The following is a 24,105-nucleotide window of genomic DNA, read 5'->3' on the forward strand; positions in this document are numbered from 1 at the left end:
CAAATCTTTTGTTCTGCTTCATCTCCGCCTAAAGGTTTTGGCGGAGCATCATGATGCCGTCCTGGCTGGTCACCCAGGGGTTAGAAGTACCTTGGAGTTGGTGTCATGTCAGTTCTGGTGGCCCAAGATCCGACAGGACGTGGTCTCATACGTGTCAGCTTGTACCACGTGCGCTAGGGCTAAGACGCCCCGCTCCCGTCCTGTTGGCACACTACTTCCTCTTGAGGTACCTAGTAAGCCATGGACGGAAATCTCCATGGATTTCATCACTGATTTGCCCTCATCAGCTGGAAACACGGTCATCTTGGTGATTGTTGATCGTTTTTCTAAAATGTCGCACTTTGTGTCTTTGCCTTCATTGCCTAACGCTAAGACTCTGGCTCAGGTATTTGTGCAGGAGGTGGTCAGACTTCATGGGGTTCCGTCTGACATCATGTCTGATAGGGGGTCTCAGTTTGTGGCAACATTTTGGAGAGCGTTTTGCTCACGGCTGGGAATCAAGTTATCTCATTCTTCGGCGTTTCATCCTCAGTCAAATGGTCAGACTGAGTGTATGAACCAAAATTTGGAACAGTACTTACGCTGCTTTGTCTCTGATAACCAGGAGGAGTGGTCTACCTTTCTTCCTTTGGCTGAGTTTTCCATCAATAATCACCGCAAGGAGTCATCTGAGGAGTCTCCCTTTTTTTGTGTTTACGGGCTACATCCTCAATTTTGTACCTTGAGTCAGAGGGGCTCTTCCGGCGTTCCGGAGGAGGACCAGTTAGGAACACAATTGTCATCAGTCTGGAGGAGAGTTAAACAGCGCCTGTTGAGTGTGGGTGCTAGGTACAAACGTGTGGCTGACAGTAGGCGTGTGCCAGGTCCGGACCTGAGTGTGGATGACTGGGTGTGGTTATCCACAAAAAACATAACACTCAAAATACCGTCCCTTAAATTGGGTCCACGGTTTATTGGTCCATTTGGGGTCACTGCCGTCATTAACCCAGTTGCGTACCGATTAGAGCTCCCTATGGTGTATAAGATACACAACGTGTTCCACAGGTCTCTTCTAAAGAAGGTGGTGGGTTCTGTGGACGCGGCGCCTATGCCACCTCCAGTCTTGGTGGATGGTAATTTGGAGTTTGAAGTCTCCAAGGTGGTTGACTCTCGTGTAGTGCGTCGCACTTTACAGTACTTGGATCACTGCCGTGGTTATGGGCCTGAGGAGAGGTCCTGGGTACCAGCCTCGGACGTTCATGCTGACCGGCTGGTCAGGTTGTTTCACCGCCGTCATCCGGACAAGCCGTGAGGGCCCTGGGGTCCCTCGTAGAAGGCGGGGTACTGTCATGTCGGACGCTGTTCAGACCAGGTCGTCCGACAGACAGCGGTAATTCCGCTTTTGACCACTATTTACTCATTGGCGTCTGCTAGATTTTGTCTAGCTGTTCTGGGGTTAATTTACCTGATCCTCGGATTGGAAGCTGGGCCATTTCCATGGCCTTTAAATAGTTCTCCTGATCATTGGGCGTCGCCGATTATAGCTTCTGTCTTGTGTTGTTATCTCGGTCTGGAGTGGAGAGCTGGTGGTTGGAGATTTGTTCCTGGTGGTGTGTATTCCTTTGTCTTATTTACTCCTTCCTATATTTGTGTTTATTTTGCCCTGCACATTTATAGTGTATTCCTGAGTGTCTGCGGCGTGGTGTATATTTTCCTTTATCCTTGTCTGTGCTAACTGTGGGTATTTAAGTATTACCTCTTCACTGGGTGGTGGGTGGAGGTTTCAGCCTAGGGCTGAGCTCAGGAGTTAGGGTGAGGTTCGAGGACTGAACATGCACACCATCAGTGTAAACTTCAGGTAGAGGGTCAGTCAGGATTTCACTAGTCTTAGGGAAATTGCAGGAGCCCGGGTTATTAGCTCTCGCTCACCAAGTCTCTCCCTGACATATGCGTTAAGTCCGTGCTGCATTGGCCCAGGCTGTTCAACATGACATACTGCCTCAGGGCTCGTTGCTGCCACAGTCACTGCAACATGTGTAGAGTGGAATTTCACCGTGCTGGCACATCGCATATAAACCTGCTAACTGGCATGGAAAATGCAAGTCGATGACCTGAGGGGTATGAACGGCTGAAATGAGCACACAGCTTCTGTGCTTGCTTAAGCAGCTCACCCAGGCCAGGATAGTGGTAGAGAAAACGCTGTATAACCAGGTTGAGGACGTGAGCCATGCAAGGCACGTGTGTGAGCTTGCCTCGCCGTAGGGCAGCCACCACCTTTGCACCTTTGCAGGTTCAGCAGAGACAGGCATTGATCAAACTCAGCCTGGAGAGCTGTCCACAACTCTTCAGCTGTATGACTATGATCTCCAAGGCATATCAATTTTAACACTGCCTGATTGTGGTGAGCCCTGGCTGGGAAGTACGGAGGTGGTGGGAATTTGCTCTTCACTGTTGGAACGCGCATCACATTAAGGCAGAGATTGAGGGCGCTGGTGGAGGTGGAGGAGATAGAGAAGGAGGCAGAAGCAGTGGAGGAAGTGTTCAATGTAGAGGTTTGTCCTGCAAGCCTTGAGGATTCCAAGACTTGTGGAGCAGCGCCTGCCTCCACAGCCACCAGAGTCACCTAGTGCCCAGTCAGCGAGATGTAATGCCCTTGACCATGCTTACTCGTCCAAGTGTCTGTGGTGAAATGCACCCTGGCAGATATAGATTTAGTCAAAGAACAGGTGATATTGTCTGTGAAATGCTGGTGTAGCACAGGCACAGCTTTCTTAGAAAAGTAATGGAGACTGGGCAATTGGTACTGGGGGACTGCGACGGCCATCAGCTTTCGGAAACTGTTTGTATCTACCAGGCGTAAAGGTAGCATTTCCGTGACCAACAGATTGGAGATGGTGGAGTTCAACCTCTTAGCTTTGTCATGCATAGGAGGAAATAATCTTTTACGTGACCACAATTGTGAGGGTGGAGTATGGTGAACCGGACAAAGTACTGGACCATGAGAGAGGTGCAGGCAGAGATGATATGGTGGATTGAGAAAGTTGTGGTGTGCTCGTTCTCTGAGATCGGTCAAAAACAGCAGGTGTGTCCACTTCCGTTACAGCTGACAGCAGGCTTTCAGTAAGCGTTACAGGAGTGGGTAAAGAAAACAAGATTCTGTGGTCGATGACATGCATCTCAATAGTTGGCTCGGTAACAGAGGAAGAAGCAGCAGATGCAATTGATGGGGCGATTGATGGTTGTTGAGGTTCGCTGGTCCGCATTTTAGTGCAGTGGGATTCACTGAGTAACGCATGTGAAGGTTCATATGTAGCGCCCCCACTGCCGCAGGGCCGAGGGGTACCCGGTACCAGGCCTCTAAGTCTCTGCTCTGGGGTTGTCACGGTGGCTAGGCCCCGGTCCGTGACCCTGCCGAGGGGCGCACAGTCCAATGATAGAAGTGGATGGTGGTAGTGCGGTGTTGCGGTGCAGTGCCGGTCGCAGTAAATAACAAGGACACAGGGGTGCAGTCTCTTTTACCTTTACTGAAGATCTCTGGGTCCTCAGTCCGGATTCCGGATAACCAGGCTGCGCAAGTCCAGCCGGTCCAATGGCACCTCCAGAGTTCTCTTTGCAGGTGGAAATCTGTGCCTACCTGCTAGCGCTATGTGTTGCGGTCCTTCCCTGCTGTGCTTACGGAAAGTCCCCACAACTGTTGTGTCTGTTTCTTAAGTTCCCTCACAACTCGATTAGATGATGTTCTGCTAATCCTCCGTCCCTCCCTGATGTTACGGTTAGGACGGCACCCGTTTGACGGGTAGGCTCGGAGCTCTTCCGGGACCCTAGAGTCGCCCCTCTCCACAAGTTGCCCCCCAAGACTGCATAGGTGATTTAGGTGAGACAGCCCGCCTGAGACTGACTGTCCTGCCGTTGGTTTGAAGTATTGCTTGAAGCTGAATTTATAAATACTTCCTCGGCGTTCCGGCCGCCGGTTGTGCGCCTCAGTAGGATGTTGCCTCAGTCTTACAGCACGACTCCTACTGGTATTCTCCTTGTTGCTTTGATCTCGTTTCTCACTCAGCACAATCTATCTCGCTTCTAATCCTTCCTTGGGTACCGCCGCTATACTGAGCAGGCACGGTCCCGTTACGTTCTCTCAAGTTGCCAGGCCTCTGTCAGGATCCCACCCCTGACAGGGACCCTACCGAATCTTCCCCTACAACACCCTCTGCCACAAGGTGTTGCCTGGTTCCAACCCAGTCAGCTTTCTCTCTAACTTCCTGCCTGACCCCCAGTTTTACCAGTATGTGAGGAGTGGCCTAATGAATAGAACCCTTAGCTCCCCCTGGAGGCCCGGCTGTGAAATGTATTGGTGTCTGTGATACCTGGTTAGATGAACTCCTTCAGTGCCATCAGACGTACCATGGCTCCCCTTAGTGGCGGAGCCACAGTACTGCAACGACCAGGACTCTGGGGCGCTGCACTTACATGTAGTAGTCAAATTATTACACTTTTTACCTCTACTCAGTTTTTTTTCAAAGTTGGCAGATTACGTGCGTTGGCTCATCCATTGCAGTGTCAAAAAAGGCCCAGGCTAGGCAACACTTGCCACTCCTGAGAGCTGCAGACCCGTGGACGCTGCTGGTCACAGCTATAGTTGTGGCTGAGGATGCATTGCTCATTGTGGCTGCATGATTACATGTCTGCAATGTACAGCACAATATAACCTCCACATCTTCCTCCTCTGATGAACTACCCAGCTGTGTGCCTCTATGTTCACGCCAACTGGGATCTAACACCTCCTCATCATCATCCTCTGTGTTATCACATTTCTCGCCCTTGAAGTCGCCCTCCTTTTCTTCCTGCCCTGACAGCACAATACAGTCCGCGTGAGCCTCAGATATCTGAATTTCAACAGGATCACCTCCCACCCCCAGGGGTTAACGTCTGATGATGAGGGTGAGGTTGCTGCTCGGACCCTACTTCATCCTGTCCTGGATTCAAGCTAAAAACAATTTGGGTATCGGTGCAGATTTCCTCCTCTTGACTCTGTGAAGCTGTAGGGTACACTTCACACTCACCCATATGTGGTTCCGTACAGTAAGTTGTATGGTTGGAGAGTTGGGATGTGGGGGAGCAAGGGGAATTTGGGTGCAACCTCTGTGGACTGAACTGGGTGTGAAGTTGAGGTGGAGGAAGAGGAGGAGAGACCACTTGAAGCTGCGTTGCCATCCACTCGAGCACATGCTCTTTCTGGGCCTCATCAACAAGGCGTTCCGCTGTACATCTGGCAAAGAAAAGTAGTGGAGTATCCCATCAAGTAACAGAAGTTATCAGATGTCTTTGCATAGGACGTGACATTGTTGGTTCACTAGTGTTTACACAAATGTTACCCCTACCCCACGTATACCTTGAACACCAAGCCTAATTGCCCTTCCATCAAGGCCTCGCTTTTTCCTAGTCATGTTGCTCAGATAGTGTGGTAGGAGCACAGTATTAACAACAAAAAAATTAGATTTTTAACTCTGCAACAGCTCTGCAAACAGCTGAATTTCATCGGCGGTAAATTACAAGTTGAAATATGGCGTGCTGAATCGCAGTCACAGAAGAAAGAATTGTTTGAGTGTGGATGAAGCCTGTATGACAAAGGAGATATTCTACAGACAATTTGAAAGTGAGATGTTGTCTAGTGTGTGAAGTTAGTAACAGAAGAATTTTTGGTGGCCTCTGGATAAGGCCTCCGTAACACACTAGATGCTGCAAACAATTTGAAAGTGAGATGTCCCTTACTGTATGACGTTAGTAATAGAAGAATTTTTCTGAGGCCTTTGGATCAGGCCTCTATAACACACTAGATGCTCTAAATAATTTGAAATTGAGATGTCCCCTACTGTATGATGTTAGTAACAGAATAATTTTTGGTGGCCTCTGGATCAGGCCTCTATAACATGCTAGATGCTGCAAACAATTTGAAAGTGAGCTGTCCCCTGCTGTTTGATATTAGAAACAGAACAATATTTTGGTGGCCTATGGATCAGACCTCTAACACACTAGATGCTACAAACAATTTGAAAGTGAGATGTCCCCTACTGTATGAATATAGTAACAGAAGAATTTATACACACACACAGCAGGGAGTATAAACGGAGTAGTAACATTTCGACCCTGCCTCGGGTCTTTCTCAAACTGCGTTTTCTAGATAGTGTGCAAAATAAGAAGTGTGGTCCCTTTAAGGGCTCCTATTGTTGTGTTGTCAGGACGTCCTGCTTCTGTGGGCGTGTGAACATCTGCAGGACAGCATAGAGGGTGGCAGGACTCTATGTCCATCTTTTCTAGCATATAGGCACTCCTTCCCCGCACACAAGCATGTCCCCTGAAGATTTTGCTTGGATGAAACGCGTTGGGACGAAATAATAGGGAGAGTGCAGGGCATTTCTATACACAGGGGTAGTTGTGGACTGCCCTTGTAAGGGCAGGAGCATTGGGGATAGTCTATTGGTAGCCCCATAGGGATTGACATAGGGACTGTCTTCTCTTCGCCTTCTGGATATCTGCTTAACAAGGGAATATCCGGTGTTTCGTTGCCCTTCCTGTGGAATTGGTGAGACCGTTCCTTTATTATGCTTACAAGTATCAGCAGGCATTTCTTACAGTGTATGCCACAACTGTTCTATTGTTCTTAAATGCAACTGAGTGTATGGTAACTGCTATTGTTGTAACAAACAAACAGTTTCACAGTCTTTTTATATACCATACCTCAGTAATATGTATCTCGTCAGCATTTTTGTAGTCGGGATCCTTTTAATCCTGTGAGGGGCTTATCAGTCTCTAAGGACCATTATACCTTATGGTTGAGACTTTGCCCCAATTTGTGTGTTTGTTCACTTGGGTGATTTGTTTTTTATGGTACTTTGAAATATTAAAAGTTATGTTTTATATTATCCCTTTATGCTGAATTACGGTATATTGCACTTTACAATTAAGCGGGGACATGTACAAACAATAAATTCGGTACGAGTTAAGACAATTTAAACAGTGACATTAAGAGTGAGGTCCCTGCTCGCAAGCTTACAAACTACAATCGAAAGATGAGAAAAAGAGGTTAGATTATACTCACCCAGGGGCGGTCCTGGTACGATGTGCGTCGCGGTCCGGTCTGGGGCCTCTCATCTTCTTACGATGATGTCCTCTTCTTGTAGTCATGCTCCGGCGCAGGTGTACTTTATCTGCCCTGTTGAGGGCAGAGCAAAGTACTGCAGTGCGCAGGCGCCGGGAAAGGTCAGCGAGGCCCGGCGCCTGCGCACTGCAGTACTTTGCTCTGCCCTCAACAGGGCAGACAAAGTAAGCCTGCTCTGGAACCGCAGCATGAATACAAGAAGAGGCGTCATCGTAAGAAGATGGGAGGCCCCGGACCACCCCTGGGTGAGTATAATCTAACCTCTTTTTCTCATCTTTTAGGATACATTGGGGGCTTATCTACAGCATTCCAGAATGCTGTAGATAAGCCCCTGATGCTGGTGGGCTTAGCTCACCTTCGATTTTGGGGGTGACAGGTTCTCTTTAAAGGGAATCTGTCAGATGATTTTTGTGTAGTATAGTAATAGTATCCTGAAATACTGCTTGGGCAGCTCTTTCAGGATATGTAACTTATTTCAAAATTGCTACTTTCTCATGATGCAAACCCCAGCACTTGGGCAAGCGATACAGCTATGAGCAGTGCTGTTCCAGGTGGAAGTTTTTCCTTGTGCTTCCTGGTGATTACATTACATTTAGCATTGTACATTTGTATTACAGGTGTCCCACCAGGAGTTGTTAATATAGTGTTTGGAACAGGCCCAAGTGCAGGGGAGGCTCTGGTCTGTCATCCTGATGTACCCATTATCTCCTTTACTGGTAGTACTGTGACTGCTCAGCGCATAATAGAAAAGAGCGCCCCCTTCTGCAAAAAGCTGTCATTAGAACTCGGAGGGAAGAACCCAGCTATTGTGTTTGATGATGCAAACCTAGAAGAATGTGTTCCTATTACCGTTAGTTCAAGTTTCTCCAATCAGGTAAGTAACATGTATAGTTAGTTATAAATGAAAATTCATCATCTCTGTCAATATAAAACATATATATTTATTTATAAGCGAACATAAATAAGTATATGCATATATAAATTTTTACCTGAACAATGAAACGTTCAGTGCATTGAGAGCCCTAGAGAAGTTTAATATGAGATCTTTAATAAATAATATGCTTCCTCACCAATAAAAATTTCTAAGGAGGCTTTTGAATCCAACCAGGTTAAAAATCTAAAGTACAAAAAAATAAAATAATAATAATAATAATTCACCACATGGCAGAGAACCAACATTATTGAATGAGTACAAGAGTACCCTCAAAGCATGGAAGAGAACCCCTGCTGTGGTGATATCACAAGATTTCACGATGGAGCAAAAATTTGGTGCGTTTTTAGACGTTTTTAAAAAAGTCGGGTAAAGTTATTTTTATAGACTTTTTTTTTTTTGCTCCAAAATCTTGGCACATCTTAAAAAAGCCATTCCATTATTTTTTTTTACTCCCTTAACCCCCTGTAAATGTTAGTTCAGTTTCAGTATGTTAATATACTAACCCCTCGCCATTCTGCTCCACTTCTGGGTCACAGTACAACAATTCAGACTCTCTTGACTTATGGCCCCAAATCATTAAACCAGTATGAATGTCAGTCTTGATGAGGTTTGGTGGAGTCAGATACTCCTGATTCTTCAAGAGACAAAAATGAATCAGGAGCATTTGACAAGTGGTGTGTGCCTCCGTGCACCTTGGACAAATCTTACTCCAGTCAGGGACAGGGACTCCAGTCAGGGACTGGAGTTAGATTTCTAGGGTAGGATATGCCATAACTTGTTATGATCCAAGAGAGAGAAACTGGAGATGAGACAAAGAGAAAATAGAGTCTTATCTGTGTAATAATGTAGAAATAAATGGACGATTACACTTACCTAGGTGGGTTGTGTTCACACAACCATCTTAAGGCTTAAAGCTGCTGCAGACCCGCGAGGAGATAAATACATATAACTGGAGAAAGTCGCCAACTTTTTGCTCAATCTTGAGTTCCGTAAAAGTTTTACAACTTATGAAAGTGATTCACTTCAGATTTCTGAAAAAAAACACTTTTGATGAATCGGGGCGTGTGTGTGAGGCAGAAGTCTCTTTTATTATGTAACCCAATTGAATCTTGTTCAGATGCCTCATTGACTTACATTGTAAAAGCCAATTCTGGGTCACACAGAGCGCAGTATGACCCTGAGAGTCTAAACTACCATGATGTGACTCAGAGGAGGAGCGGATTGGTGCTGGATACTGGAGAAGTCAGCGATCAGTGAGTATATTTACACTTGGACACTACACTAACATTTACACAGTTTTAGGGAGTAAAAAAATGCATGTAAGTGTTTCTTAAGAGAAGCCCTCCTATTAACTTTTGTTTTTGTACATGTACGTGTAGTATAGTGTGTATCTTAATATAATCACCTACCACCGTCTCCTCTGGTATCCAGCGCCATTCCTGACCTTCTCTGCGCTCTGCGTGACATGGAAGTGGCTTTTACAGTAATCCAGATAGTCTGAAGTGTGGTGACGTCACTCAGAAGAGGACCAGAATGGTGCTCGATCCTGGAGAAGACCAAAATAGGTGGGAATGTTAACACACATGCAAGACTACATACACATATACACAGATTTAGGGGAAAAAAAAGGGCAATGGGAGTGCATCTCTAAGGCCGGAGTCACACTAGAGAGAAATACGGACGAGTGCTATGCGTGAAAAAAAATCGCTCAGACCAATGATAATCTATGGGGCAGCTCCTATCATCAGTTTTTTATCGCCCGTATTATACGTATGTGCGAGAGAAATCGCAGCATGCTGCGATTTGCACCGTGTATCGGCCGAGACTTGCCAATAAAAGTCTATGAGTGCGAGAAACTTGCACACCACACGGACCATCAGTGTGACTTGCGAGAAATACGCACCGGTGTCCTTTCGAAGAGCCGATAATTCAGTGTGGTGTACAGTAAGATCACACTGACAGGTTAGAATAGAATAGATAAAATAAATGTCTACACATAGTATAGGAATATATATATATATGTCATTGACACACATATATTTATATTTCATAGAGAGTTAGGTAGCAGAATAGTCGATAATTCAATTGTCGGCATCTGTAAAATCATTGTAGAACCCAACAGGATATGAGACATGGTTTACATACAGTAAACCATTGCATATCCGTTAGATTTATACATATGTCACTGACTTATAGTGTTAGTAGTGTGTGTGTGTAAAATTGTGGAGCTGTAGGTGTAAGTGTAGGTTTTCCATCTTTATTGCACTCTCAATCCAAGCGAAGCCCTCATTCTTCTGTAAAAAATTTTAAAAAAGCAACAGTATCCCATACCTGTCCGCCGTACAGTCAAGTCCCACGCTGCAATCCATCTCAAGGGGTTAAATAACATATAGAGTGCTCTCAGTGGGAGAGACAAAATAGGAATCTTGTGGGTGTGATACCTTTTTATGGCTAACAATTAGCCATTAAACAGTTAGCCGTTAAGAGTCGTTAACATTAACAGTTAGCCATTAAAAGGTATCACACCCACAAGATTCCTATTTTGTCTCTCCTACTGAGAGCTAGGGTTGAGCGACTTTCATTTTTTTAAGATCGAGTCGGGTTTTGGGAAACCCGATTTTGTCCAGAGTCGAGTCGAGTGCAGTCGGCCGATTATCGCTAAAAGTCGGGGATCGACCGAAACACGAAACCCAATGCAAGTCAATGGGGAAGCATAGTCGGCAGTGAGTGGAGGCCAGGAAAACACCTACAGTGCCCATTTTAATGCCAAAAACATCCATTCTTGTTTCTGAAGCTTGTCAATCTTAATTAACTTTATAATAATAGTTGGGCATTGGAAATTGGGGGTCATTTGGCCAAAGTTGTGGGGGGAGTAGGGCTGGCTCAAGTTTTTCGTGGGCCCAGGAAACGCGGACTACGTCACGGCGGTGGAGCAGGGAGAGGTAAGTATTTCAACGTTGCAAGTGCTGTGATCCTGAGCAAGCAGGGGGGGCCCACTCGTTCGCATTGGCACTGGCACAGGGCCCCTCAAAGTACGGCGGTGTGTTTGCATGGCGGGGGCGCCTCCCACCAGCAGCGACACTTTTGCGTACTCTGAGGGGCCCTGTGCAAGTGACGTCGCCAACGAGTATGCCCCCCCCACCTGATGAAGGAACCTGCACTTTCATCTGCACCTTCCTCTTTGTCCCTGTGTAAGGTGGTATAACATGCAGGAAGGGGAACCTTACTTTCAGCAGGGTCAGATTCTGGCTGTGTAGAGTGCAAGGGGAATGTAGTGGTCTAGGTCAATGTACCAGCAGACTCATCTAGCAGTGGCTGGGCAATGGGCAGGATGAAGAGGAAACAGATATAGGGCCAAAGAATAAAGTAGGCTAAATGCAGTTCAAAATTGGTAACAGGACTAAACAGGCGGCATTGCTTTGTTCAGTGGAGTAGCAAACCCAAGAGCAGCAGACACTGTTTCAAGGGCCCAACCACACTAGTAGGCCAAATGCAGTTTAATATCTGATAGTATAGGCCGAAAGCCAGAAGGTAGAAGCTCAGCTTTATTCAGTTGAGGACAACACCAGGCAGGGGCAGACACTGTTAGTAGGCCGGAACCACCAATTTTTAAAAAAACAGCAGTTAATCAGAGCCAGAAGGTAGAAGCTCAGCTTTATTCAGTTGAGGACAACACCAGGCAGGGGCAGACACCGTTAGTAGGCCGGAACCACCAATTTTTTAAAAACAGCAGTTAATCAGAGCCAGAAGGTAGAAGCTCAGCTTTATTCAGTTGAGGACAAACACCAGGGAGCAGCAAACAGAGGTATTAGGCCCCATCCAGCAATTTAAAAAAAAAAAAAAAAAAACTTAATCAGAGCCAGAAGGTAGAAGCTCAGCTTTATTCAGTTGAGGACAACACCAGGCAGGGGCAGACACCGTTAGTAGGCCGGAACCACCAATTTTTAAAAAAACAGCAGTTAATCAGAGCCAGAAGGTAGAAGCTCAGCTTTATTCAGTTGAGGACAACACCAGGCAGGGGCAGACACCGTTAGTAGGCCGGAACCACCAATTTTTTAAAAAACAGCAGTTAATCAGAGCCAGAAGGTAGAAGCTCAGCTTTATTCAGTTGAGGACAACACCAGGCAGGGGCAGACACCGTTAGTAGGCCGGAACCACCAATTTTTTAAAAACAGCAGTTAATCAGAGCCAGAAGGTAGAAGCTCAGCTTTATTCAGTTGAGGACAAACACCAGGGAGCAGCAAACAGAGGTATTAGGCCCCATCCAGCAATGTAAAAAAAAAAACAAACAAAAAAAAAACTTAATCAGAGCCAGAAGGTAGAAGCTCAGCTTTATTCAGTTGAGGACAACACCAGACAGGGGCAGACACCGTTAGTAGGCCGGAACCACCAATTTTTAAAAAAACAGCAGTTAATCAGAGCCAGAAGGTAGAAGCTCAGCTTTATTCAGTTGAGGACAACACCAGGCAGGGGCAGACACCGTTAGTAGGCCGGAACCACCAATTTTTTAAAAAACAGCAGTTAATCAGAGCCAGAAGGTAGAAGCTCAGCTTTATTCAGTTGAGGACAACACCAGGCAGGGGCAGACACCGTTAGTAGGCTGGAACCACCAATTTTTTAAAAACAGCAGTTAATCAGAGCCAGAAGGTAGAAGCTCAGCTTTATTCAGTTGAGGACAAACACCAGGGAGCAGCAAACAGAGGTATTAGGCCCCATCCAGCAATTTAAAAAAAAAAAAAAAAAAAAAAAAAAACTTAATCAGAGCCAGAAGGTAGAAGCTCAGCTTTATTCAGTTGAGGACAACACCAGGCAGGGGCATACACCGTTAGTAGGCCGGAACCACCAATTTTTTAAAAACAGCAGTTAATCAGAGCCAGAAGGTAGAAGCTCAGCTTTATTCAGTTGAGGACAACACCAGGCAGGGGCAGACACCGTTAGTAGGCCGGAACCACCAATTTTTTAAAAAACAGCAGTTAATCAGAGCCAGAAGGTAGAAGCTCAGCTTTATTCAGTTGAGGACAACACCAGGCAGGGGCAGACACCGTTAGTAGGCCGGAACCACCAATTTTTTAAAAAACAGCAGTTAATCAGAGCCAGAAGGTAGAAGCTCAGCTGTATTCAGTTGAGGACAACTTGAATTAGGGACTGCAGACAGACTTAGCAGGCTGTCCCCTGTGTGGACCATGCATCCAATACATTAACCCATTGCGCCACAAAGGACACGTAACCTTCCGTGGCCATGCCTACAGGTCCATGTGTCTGTTGTCAGGTGTACCTTTGGACTCACAGATTGACAGAATGCAAGGACAATGCGGTCTTTAACATGCTGGTGGAGGGGTGGGATGGCTTTTCTCGCAAAAGAATTGTCAACTGGGTAGCTCATAGCGTGGTACAGCGTAGTCCATCATGGCTTTATTAATATTAAAAAAAATAAAAAAATAGGCTCTATGCACTGTAAATTAGGTTCCAGGGGTACACGAGCAGCAGTGGTCTGGTCAGTGGAGGCCTAGTGGAAGGAGGGACCGCAGACAGGCTTCGAAGGCCTAACACAAAAAAATGGGCTGGCTGTAGGCACTTTATAATTGTTTCCAGGGGTACACGGGCAGCAGTGGTCTGGTCAGTGGAGGCCTAGTGGAAGGAGGGACCGCAGACAGGCTTCGAAGGCCTAACACAATAAAATGGGCTGGCTGTAGGCACTTTATAATTGTTTCCAGGGGTACACGGGCAGCAGTGGTCTGGTCAGTGGAGGCCTAGTGGAAGGAGGGACCGCAGACAGGCTTCGAAGGCCTAACACAATAAAATGGGCTGGCTGTAGGCACTTTATAATTGTTTCCAGGGGTACACGGGCAGCAGTGGTCTGGTCAACGGAGGCCGATTGTAATGAGTGTCTGCCAGTTAGTAGTCAAAAACAACAATTAAATGTGAATGTCTCGCATTAAAACAAAACAAAAACACTAAAGGGTGCAATCATTAGGTTCAGGGGTGGGATCCTCTGCGTTGTTTCAGACCTACTAATTTAGCGCAAAGTATTTACTGTGGTAAATAGAGGACACTGCCCTTGACTATGTTAAGTACCATCATACATGTCAACACAATGGTATTGTCAGTGGCAGGTATGGAAGGATGTCAGCGCATAGACTAAACATTGGTGGAAGTGTGAGAGATAACTGTGGAAGTGGTAGAGCAATGTTTGACCTGGGGGTGGGTGAACTCTCTTGTGGCCGGCGGTACAGGCCCAGGGCCCCTCATGTTACAACAGTGTGTCTGACGTTGGGTGCGCACCACCACCGCCAGAGACACTTTATTGTACTATGAGGGACCCAGTAGCAATGCCGTCGACCAAAAGCAAGCACACCCACCTCTTCAGACAAACAGCAGTCTCACGGGTGCTTGCGCCAAGTCGCGATACCACGGCCCCGTGTGGGGAGTTTGGCTGTTGTGAAATTGGATTCTGGGCTCCCCCGGTGGCCACTTGTGGAATTTAACTTGTGTGCATCATCCCCTCTGTTCACCTGCTCCTATCAGGATGTGGGAGTCGCTATATAACCTTGCTCCTCTGTCAGTTTCATGCCGGTCATCAATGTAATCAGTAGCCTTTCTGTGCATGTTCCTGCTACTAGACAACTCCCAGCTAAGTTGGACTTTTGTCCTTGTGTGTTTTTGCATTTTGTTCCTGTTCACAGCTGCTGTTTCGTTACTGTGTCTGGAAAGCTCTTGTGAGCGGAAATTGCCACTCTGGTGTTATGAGTTAATGCTAGAGTCTTAAAGTAATTTCTGGATGGTGTTTTGATAGGGTTTTCTGCTGACCATGAAAGTGCCCTTTCTGTCTTCATGCTATCTAGTAAGCGGACCTCGATTTTGCTAAACCTATTTTCATACTACGTTTGTCATTTCATCTAAAATCACCGCCAATATATGTGGGGGCCTCTGTCTGCCTTTTGGGAAAATTTCTCTAGAGGTGAGCCAGGACTGTCTTTTCCTCTGCTAGGATTAGGTAGTTCTCCGGCTGGCGCTGGGCATCTAGGGATAAAAAAACGTAGGCATGCTACCCGGCCACTTCTAGTTGTGCGGCAGGTTTAGTTCATGGTCAGTATAGTTTCCATCTTCCAAGAGCTAGTTCTCGTATATGCTGGGCTATGTTCTCTCGCCATTGAGAATCATGACAGTTTGACCGGCCAAAAAAAAGGGTTAAATTACTGGCTGAGAAAGGAGAGAAAAAAAAAGTCTGCTACAATTTTTTTTTTTTTTTTTTTTCCCTCTAGTTCTGAGTGTGCTCTTAATTGAATCACTTTCTAGTCTGCCTATACTGCAGCCTTCCTCTCTTCCTCTCCTTCTAATCCTTGAATGGCTCTGTGTTCACCTGTTTCAAATGGATCTTCAGAGTGTAGCTACAGGTTTGAATAATCTCGCCACAAAGGTACAAAATTTGCAAGATTTTGTTGTTCATGCACCTATGTCTGAGCCTAGAATTCCTTTGCCTGAATTCTTCTCGGGGAATAGATCTCACTTTCAAAATTTTAAAAATAATTGCAAATTGTTTTTGTCCCTGAAGTCTCGCTCTGCCGGAGACCCTGCACAGCAGGTCAGGATTGTAATTTCCTTGCTCCGGGGCGACCCTCAAGACTGGGCTTTTGCATTGGCACCAGGGGATCCTGTGTTGCTCAATGTGGATGCGTTTTTTCTGGCCTTGGGGTTGCTTTATGAGGAACCTCATTTAGAGCTTCAGGCGGAAAAGGCCTTGATGTCCTTGTCTCAGGGGCAAGATGAAGCTGAAATATACTGCCAAAAATTCCGCAAATGGTCTGTGCTTACTCAGTGGAATGAGTGCGCCCTGGCGGCGATTTTCAGAGAAGGTCTCTCTGATGCCATTAAGGATGTTATGGTGGGGTTCCCTGTGCCTGCGAGTCTGAATGAGTCCATGACGATGGCTATTCAGATCGATAGGCGTCTGCGGGAGCGCAAACCTGTGCACCATTTGGCGGTGTCTACTGAGAAAACGCCAGAAAATATGCAATGTGATAGAATTCTGTCCAGAAGCGAGCGGCAGAATTTTAGACGAAAAAATGGGTTGTGCTTCTATTGTGGTGATTCAACTCATGTTATATCAGCATGCTTTAAGCGTACTAAGAAGCCTGACAAGTCTGTTTCAATTAGCACTTTACAGTCTAAGTTTATTCTATCTGTGACCCTGATTTGTTCTTTGTCATCTATTACCGCGGACGCCTATGTCGACTCTGGCGCTGCTTTGAGTCTTATGGATTGGTCCTTTGCCAAACGCTGTGGGTATGATTTGGAGCCATTGGAGGCTCCGATACCTCTGAAAGGGATTGACTCCACCCCATTGGCTAGTAATAAACCACAATACTGGACACAAGTGACTATGCGTGTTAATCCGGATCACCAGGAGGTTATTCGCTTTCTGGTGCTGTATAATCTACATGATGTTTTGGTGCTGGGATTGCCATGGCTGCAATCTCATAACCCAGTCCTCGACTGGAGAGCTATGTCTGTGTTAAGCTGGGGATGTAAAGGAACTCATGGGGACGTACCTTTGGTTTCCATTTCATCATCTATTCCCTCTGAGATTCCTGAATTCTTGTCTGACTTTCGTGACGTTTTTGAAGAACCCAAGGTTGGTTCACTGCCTCCGCACCGGGAGTGCGATTGTGCCATAGACTTGATCCCGGGTAGTAAATACCCTAAGGGTCGTTTATTTAATCTGTCTGGGCCTGAACACGCTGCTATGCGAGAATATATAAAGGAGTCCTTGGAAAAGGGACATATTCGTCCTTCGTCATCTCCCTTAGGAGCCGGTTTTTTCTTTGTGTCTAAGAAAGACGGCTCTTTGAGGCCGTGTATTGATTATCGACTTTTGAATAAAATCACGGTTAAATATCAATATCCGTTACCACTGCTTACTGATTTGTTTGCTCGTATAAAGGGGGCCAAGTGGTTCTCTAAGATTGATCTCCGTGGGGCGTATAATTTGGTGCGAATCAAGCAGGGGGATGAGTGGAAAACCGCATTTAATACGCCCGAGGGCCATTTTGAGTATTTGGTGATGCCTTTTGGTCTTTCAAATGCCCCTTCAGTCTTCCAGTCCTTTATGCATGACATTTTCCGCGATTATTTGGATAAATTTATGATTGTGTATCTGGATGATATTCAGATTTTTTCGGATGACTGGGACTCTCATGTCCAGCAGGTCAGGAGGGTTTTTCAGGTTTTGCGGTCTAATTCCTTGTGTGTGAAGGGTTCTAAGTGTGTTTTTGGGGTTCAGAAGATTTCCTTCTTGGGATACATTTTTTCCCCCTCTTCCATCGAGATGGATCCTGTCAAGGTTCAGGCTATTGGTGATTGGACGCAACCCTCTTCTCTTAAGAGTCTTCAGAAATTTTTGGGCTTTGCTAACTTTTATCGTCGATTTATTGCTGGTTTTTCTGATGTTGTAAAACCATTGACTGATTTGACTAAGAAGGTTGCTGATGTTGCTGATTGGTCCCCTGATGCTGTGGAGGCCTTTCGGGAGCTCAAGCGCCGCTTTTCTTCCGCCCCGGTGTTGCGTCAGCCTGATGTTGCTCTTCCTTTTCAGGTTGAGGTCGACGCTTCTGAAATCGGAGCTGGGGTGGTGTTGTCGCAGAGAAGTTCCGACTGCTCCGTGATGAGACCTTGTGCTTTTTTTTCCCGTAAATTTTCACCCGCCGAGCGGAATTATGATATTGGGAATCGGGAGCTTTTGGCCATGAAGTGGGCTTTTGAGGAGTGGCGTCACTGGCTTGAGGGGGCCAGACATCAGGTGGTGGTATTGACTGACCACAAAAATTTAATTTACCTTGAGTCTGCCAGGCGCCTGAATCCTAGACAAGCGCGCTGGTCGTTGTTTTTCTCTCGGTTTAATTTTGTGGTGTCTTACCTACCGGGTTCTAAGAATGTTAAGGCGGATGCCCTTTCTAGGAGTTTTGAGCCTGACTCCCCTGGTAATTCTGAGCCCACAGGTATCCTTAAAGATGGAGTGATATTGTCTGCCGTTTCTCCAGACCTGCGGCGGGCCTTGCAGGAGTTTCAGGCGGATAGACCTGATCGTTGCCCACCTGGTAGACTGTTTGTTCCTGATGATTGGACCAGTAGAGTCATCTCTGAGGTTCATTCTTCTGCGTTGGCAGGTCATCCTGGAATCTTTGGTACCAGGGATTTGGTGGCAAGGTCCTTCTGGTGGCCTTCCCTGTCACGAGATGTGCGAGGCTTTGTGCAGTCTTGTGACGTTTGTGCTCGGGCCAAGCCTTGTTGTTCTCGGGCTAGTGGATTGTTGTTACCCTTGCCTATCCCGAAGAGGCCTTGGACGCACATCTCGATGGATTTTATTTCGGATCTGCCTGTTTTTCAGAAGATGTCTGTCATCTGGGTGGTGTGTGACCGTTTCTCTAAGATGGTCCATCTGGTTCCCTTGCCTAAGTTGCCTTCTTCTTCCGAGTTGGTTCCTCTGTTTTTTCAAAATGTTGTTCGTTTGCATGGTATTCCGGAGAATATCGTTTCTGACAGAGGGACCCAGTTCGTGTCTAGATTTTGGCGGGCATTCTGTGCTAGGATGGGCATAGATTTGTCTTTTTCGTCTGCTTTCCATCCTCAGACTAATGGCCAGACCGAGCGGACTAATCAGACCTTGGAGACATATTTGAGGTGTTTTGTGTCTGCGGATCAGGATGATTGGGTTGCTTTTTTGCCTTTGGCGGAGTTCGCCCTCAATAATCGGGCCAGCTCTGCCACCTTGGTGTCCCCGTTTTTCTGTAATTCGGGGTTTCATCCTCGATTTTCCTCCGGTCAAGTGGAATCTTCGGATTGTCCTGGAGTGGATGCTGTGGTGGAGAGGTTGCATCAGATTTGGGGGCAGGTGGTGGACAATTTGAAGTTGTCCCAGGAGAAGACTCAGCTTTTTGCCAACCGCCGTCGTCGTGTTGGTCCTCGGCTTTGTGTTGGGGACTTGGTGTGGTTGTCTTCTCGTTTTGTCCCTATGAGGGTTTCTTCTCCTAAGTTTAAGCCTCGGTTCATCGGCCCGTACAAGATATTGGAGATTCTTAACCCTGTGTCCTTCCGTTTGGACCTCCCTGCATCCTTTTCGATTCATAATGTTTTTCATCGGTCATTGTTGCGCAGGTATGAGGTACCAGCTGTGCCTTCCGTTGAGCCTCCTGCTCCGGTGTTGGTTGAGGGTGAGTTGGAGTACGTTGTGGAAAAGATCTTGGACTCTCGTGTTTCCAGATGGAAACTCCAGTATCTGGTCAAATGGAAGGGATACGGTCAGGAGGATAATTCTTGGGTCACTGCCTCTGATGTTCATGCCTCCGATCTTGTCCGTGCCTTTCATAGGGCTCATCCTGATCGCCCTGGTGGTTCTGGTGAGGGTTCGGTGCCCCCTCCTTGAGGGGGGGGTACTGTTGTGAAATTGGATTCTGGGCTCCCCCGGTGGCCACTTGTGGAATTTAACTTGTGTGCATCATCCCCTCTGTTCACCTGCTCCTATCAGGATGTGGGAGTCGCTATATAACCTTGCTCCTCTGTCAGTTTCATGCCGGTCATCAATGTAATCAGTAGCCTTTCTGTGCATGTTCCTGCTACTAGACAACTCCCAGCTAAGTTGGACTTTTGTCCTTGTGTGTTTTTGCATTTTGTTCCTGTTCACAGCTGCTGTTTCGTTACTGTGTCTGGAAAGCTCTTGTGAGCGGAAATTGCCACTCTGGTGTTATGAGTTAATGCTAGAGTCTTAAAGTAATTTCTGGATGGTGTTTTGATAGGGTTTTCTGCTGACCATGAAAGTGCCCTTTCTGTCTTCATGCTATCTAGTAAGCGGACCTCGATTTTGCTAAACCTATTTTCATACTACGTTTGTCATTTCATCTAAAATCACCGCCAATATATGTGGGGGCCTCTGTCTGCCTTTTGGGAAAATTTCTCTAGAGGTGAGCCAGGACTGTCTATTCCTCTGCTAGGATTAGGTAGTTCTCCGGCTGGCGCTGGGCATCTAGGGATAAAAAAACGTAGGCATGCTACCCGGCCACTTCTAGTTGTGCGGCAGGTTTAGTTCATGGTCAGTATAGTTTCCATCTTCCAAGAGCTAGTTCTCGTATATGCTGGGCTATGTTCTCTCGCCATTGAGAATCATGACATTTGGCCATTTAGGGAGGTGTAAACATGTCGTATGCTGGACAATCAGCTGCAGAAAATTAGACATTAGAAAAGTAATTCACAGTAGTCCACAGGCAAGAGCTTTTCATAGGAAAGCTAGGTGTCAGCCGGGCAAGGTGGGGCAAAAGATTTCGAAATCCAGTTGTGGTTCATTTTAATGAATGTTAGATCGTCAACATTTTGGGTAGCCAGACGAGTCCTTTTTTCGGTTAATATTGAACCTGCAGCACTGAATACTCTTTCTGATAGGACACTTGCTGCCGGGCAAGCAAGCTCCTGCAATGCATATTCTGCCAATTCTGGCCAGGTGTCTAATTTTGATGCCCAGTAATCAAATGGGAATGACGGTTGAGGGATAACATCGATAAGGGATGAAAAATAGTTAGTAACCATACTGGACAAATGTTGTCGCCTGTCACTTTCAATTGATGCAGCAGTACCTGTCCTGTCTGCCTGCGGTCATAGCAAAATCACTCCACAACCTGGTCAGAAAACCCCTCTGTCCAACGCCACTTCTGATGTGTGCACCCCTAACACTCCTAGTCTGCTGCCCCCTGGAGCTCGTGTGAGAACGATCACGTGCGCTGTGTGCCGGGAATGCCTGAAGCAAACGGTCAACAAGAGTTGATTGTTTGGTTGCTAATATTAGTTCCAAGTTCTCATGTGGCATAATATTTTGCAATTTGCCTTTATAGCGTGGATCGAGGAGGCAGGCCAACCAGTAATCGTCATCGTTCATCATTTTCGTAATGCGTGTGTCCCTTTTTAGGATACGTAAGGCATAATCCGCCATGTGGGCCAAAGTTCCAGTTGTCAAATCTCCGGTTGTGATTGGTTGAGGGGCAGTTTCAGGCAAATCTACGTCACTTGTGTCCCTCAAAAAACCAGAACCCGGCCTTGCCACGCAACCAATTTCCAGTGCCCCCGGTAAAGCTTCCGCATTAAAAATATACTCATCCCCATCATCCTCCTTGTCCTCCACCTCCTCTTCGCCCGCTACCTCGTCCTGTACACTGCCCTGACCAGACAATGGCTGACTGTCATCAGGGCTTTCCTCTTCCTCTGGTGCAGACGCCTGATCCTTTATGTGCGTCAAACTTTGCATCAGCAGACGCATTAGGGGGATGCTCATGCTTATTATGGCGTTGTCTGCACTAACCAGCCGTGTGCATTCCTCAAAACACTGAAGGACTTGACACATGTCTTGTATCTTCGACCACTGCACACCTGACAACTCCATGTCTGCCATCCTACTGCCTGCCCGTGTATGTGTATCCTCCCACAAAAACATAACAGCCCGCCTCTGTTGGCACAGTCTCTGAAGCATGTGCAGTGTTGAGTTCCACCTTGTTGCAACGTCTATGATTAGGCGATGCTGGGGAAGGTTCAAAGACCGCTGATAGGTCTGCATACGGCTGGAGTGTACAGGCGAACGTCGGATATGTGAGCAAAGTCCACGCACTTTGAGGAGCAGGTCGGAGAACCCAGGATAAGTTTTCAATAAGCACTGCACCACCAGGTTTAAGGTGTGAGCCAGGCAAGGAATGTGTTTCAGTTGGGAAAGGGAGATGGCAGCCATGAAATTCCTTCCGTTATCACTCACTACCTTGCCTGCCTCAAGATCTACTATGCCCAGCCACGACTGCGTTTCTTGTTGCAAGAACTCGGACAGAACTTCCGCGGTGTGTCTGTTGTCGCCCAAACACTTCATAGCCAATACAGCCTGCTGACGCTTGCCAGTAGCTGGCCCATAATGGGACAACTGGTGTGCAACAGTGTCATCTGCCGATGGAGTGGTTGGCGGACTGCGGTCTGTGGAAGAGCTGTAGCATCTGCAGGAGGACGAGGAGGAGGAGGGGGTGCGAACGCCTACAGCCAACTGTTTCCTAGACCGTGGGCTAGGCACAACTGTCCCGAAATTGATGTCCCCTGTGGACCCTGCATCCACCACATTCACCCAGTGTGCCGTGATGGACACATAACGTCCCTGGCCATGCCTACTGGTCCATGCATCTGTAGTCAGGTGCACCTTTGTACTCACAGATTGCCTGAGTGCATGGATGATGCGCTGTTTAACATGCTGGTGCAGGGCTGGGATGGCTTTTCTGGAAAAAAAGTGTCGACTGGGTAGCTCGTATCGTGGTTCAGCGTACTCCATCAGGGCTTTGAAAGCTTCGCTTTCAACTAACCGGTAGGGCATCATCTCTAACGAGATTAGTCTAGCTATGTGGGCGTTAAAACCCTGTGTACGCGGATGCGAGGATAAGTACTTCCTTTTTCTAACCAGAGTCTCATGTAGGGTGAGCTGGACTGGAGAGCTGGAGATCGTGGAACTTTCTGGTGTGTCGGTGTACATGGCAGACTGAGAGACGGTTGGAGACGGTATTGTTTCCGCCGGTGCCCTAGATGCAATATTTCCTCCTACAAAACTGGTGATTCCCTGACCCTGACTGCTTTTGGCTGGCAAAGAAACCTGCACAGATACTGCCGGTGGTGCGGAAAATGGTGGCCTTACAGTGACGGAAGGGATGTTGCGTTGCTGACTAGCTTCATTGGCCGAGGGTGCTACAACCTTAAGGGACGTTTGGTAGTTAGTCCAGGCTTGAAAATGCATGGTGGTTAAGTGTCTATGCATGCAACTAGTATTTAGACTTTTCAGATTCTGACCTCTGCTTAAGCTAGTTGAACATTTTTGACAGATGACTTTGTGCTGATCAATTGGATGTTGTTTAAAAAAATGCCAGACTGCACTCTTCCTAGCATCAGATCCCTTTTCAGGGATTGCAGACTGAGCTTTAACCGGATGGCCACGCTGTCCTTCAACAGGTTTTGGCTTTGACACGCGTTTTGGGCCAGATACGGGCCCGGCAGATGGAACCTGTTGCGATGTTGATGCCTGCTGCGGCCCCTCCTCCACCTCCGCTTCTGAACTACTGCCGCCTGCACCCTGTTCCCTCAATGGCTGCCAATCGGGGTCAACAACAGGGTCATCTATTACCTCCTCTTCGAGCTCGTGTGCAACTTCGTCTGTGTCACTGTGTCGGTCAGTGGTATAGTGTTCGTGGCAGGGCAACATAGTCTCATCAGGGTCTGATTGTGGATCAGTACCCTGAGAGGGCAATGTGGTGGTCTGAGTCAAAGGAGCAGCATAGTACTCTGGCTGTGGCTGTGCATCAGTGCACTCCATGTCAGAATCTACTTGTAATGGGCATGGCCTGTTAAGTGTTTCACTTTCTAAGCCAGGGACGGTATGTGTAAAGAGCTCCATGGAGTAACCCGTTGTGTCGCCTGCTGCATCCTTCTCTCTTGTTGTAGTTTTTGCTGAAGAGGACAAGGAAGCGACTTGTCCCTGACCGTGAACATCCACAAGCGACGCGCTGCTTTTACATTTACCAGTTTCAGAAGAGGAGGCAAAAGAGCTAGAGGCTGAGTCTGCAATGTAAGCCAAAACTTGCTGTTGCTGCTCCGCCTTTAAAAGCGGTTTTCGTACTCCCAGAAAAGAGAGCGTTCGAGGCCTTGTGTAGCCAGACGACGAAACTGGCTCCACAGCTCCAGACTTAGGTGGAATATTTTTATCCCCATGACCACCTGATGCTCCACTACCACTACCATCATTACCAGCTGACAATGAACGCCCACGACGACCTCTTGCACCAGACTTCCTCATTGTTTTAAAATCTTAACCAAAGTAACTTTATTTGTTGCTGTCAAACAACTTACACGGTGAGCTATAACTTCAGTATGATTTCAATATCCCTTAACAGGTTGGTGAGACCACAAGGAAAATCAGGCACAATGTTACACACTCTGTTTTCTGTGGCACCAAATCACAGAGATGCCACACACGCAGGACTGT

General features: G+C 46.9%; 1 protein-coding gene across 1 annotated transcript in view; it reads left to right on the forward strand.

The window, feature by feature from the left end:
* ALDH8A1 (aldehyde dehydrogenase 8 family member A1) overlaps nucleotides 1–24,105 on the forward strand; it is a 75,252-nt gene that overhangs the window by 33,003 nt on the left and 18,144 nt on the right. The window contains exon 5 of the mRNA XM_077292820.1: nucleotides 7,753–8,009. Coding sequence (XP_077148935.1) covers nucleotides 7,753–8,009 — 257 coding nt within the window. The remainder of the gene's footprint in view (nucleotides 1–7,752; nucleotides 8,010–24,105) is intronic.

The sequence above is a fragment of the Ranitomeya variabilis genome, chromosome 2 (genome assembly GCF_051348905.1).
Source record: "Ranitomeya variabilis isolate aRanVar5 chromosome 2, aRanVar5.hap1, whole genome shotgun sequence".
In the NCBI taxonomy this organism is placed as follows: Eukaryota; Metazoa; Chordata; class Amphibia; order Anura; family Dendrobatidae; genus Ranitomeya; species Ranitomeya variabilis.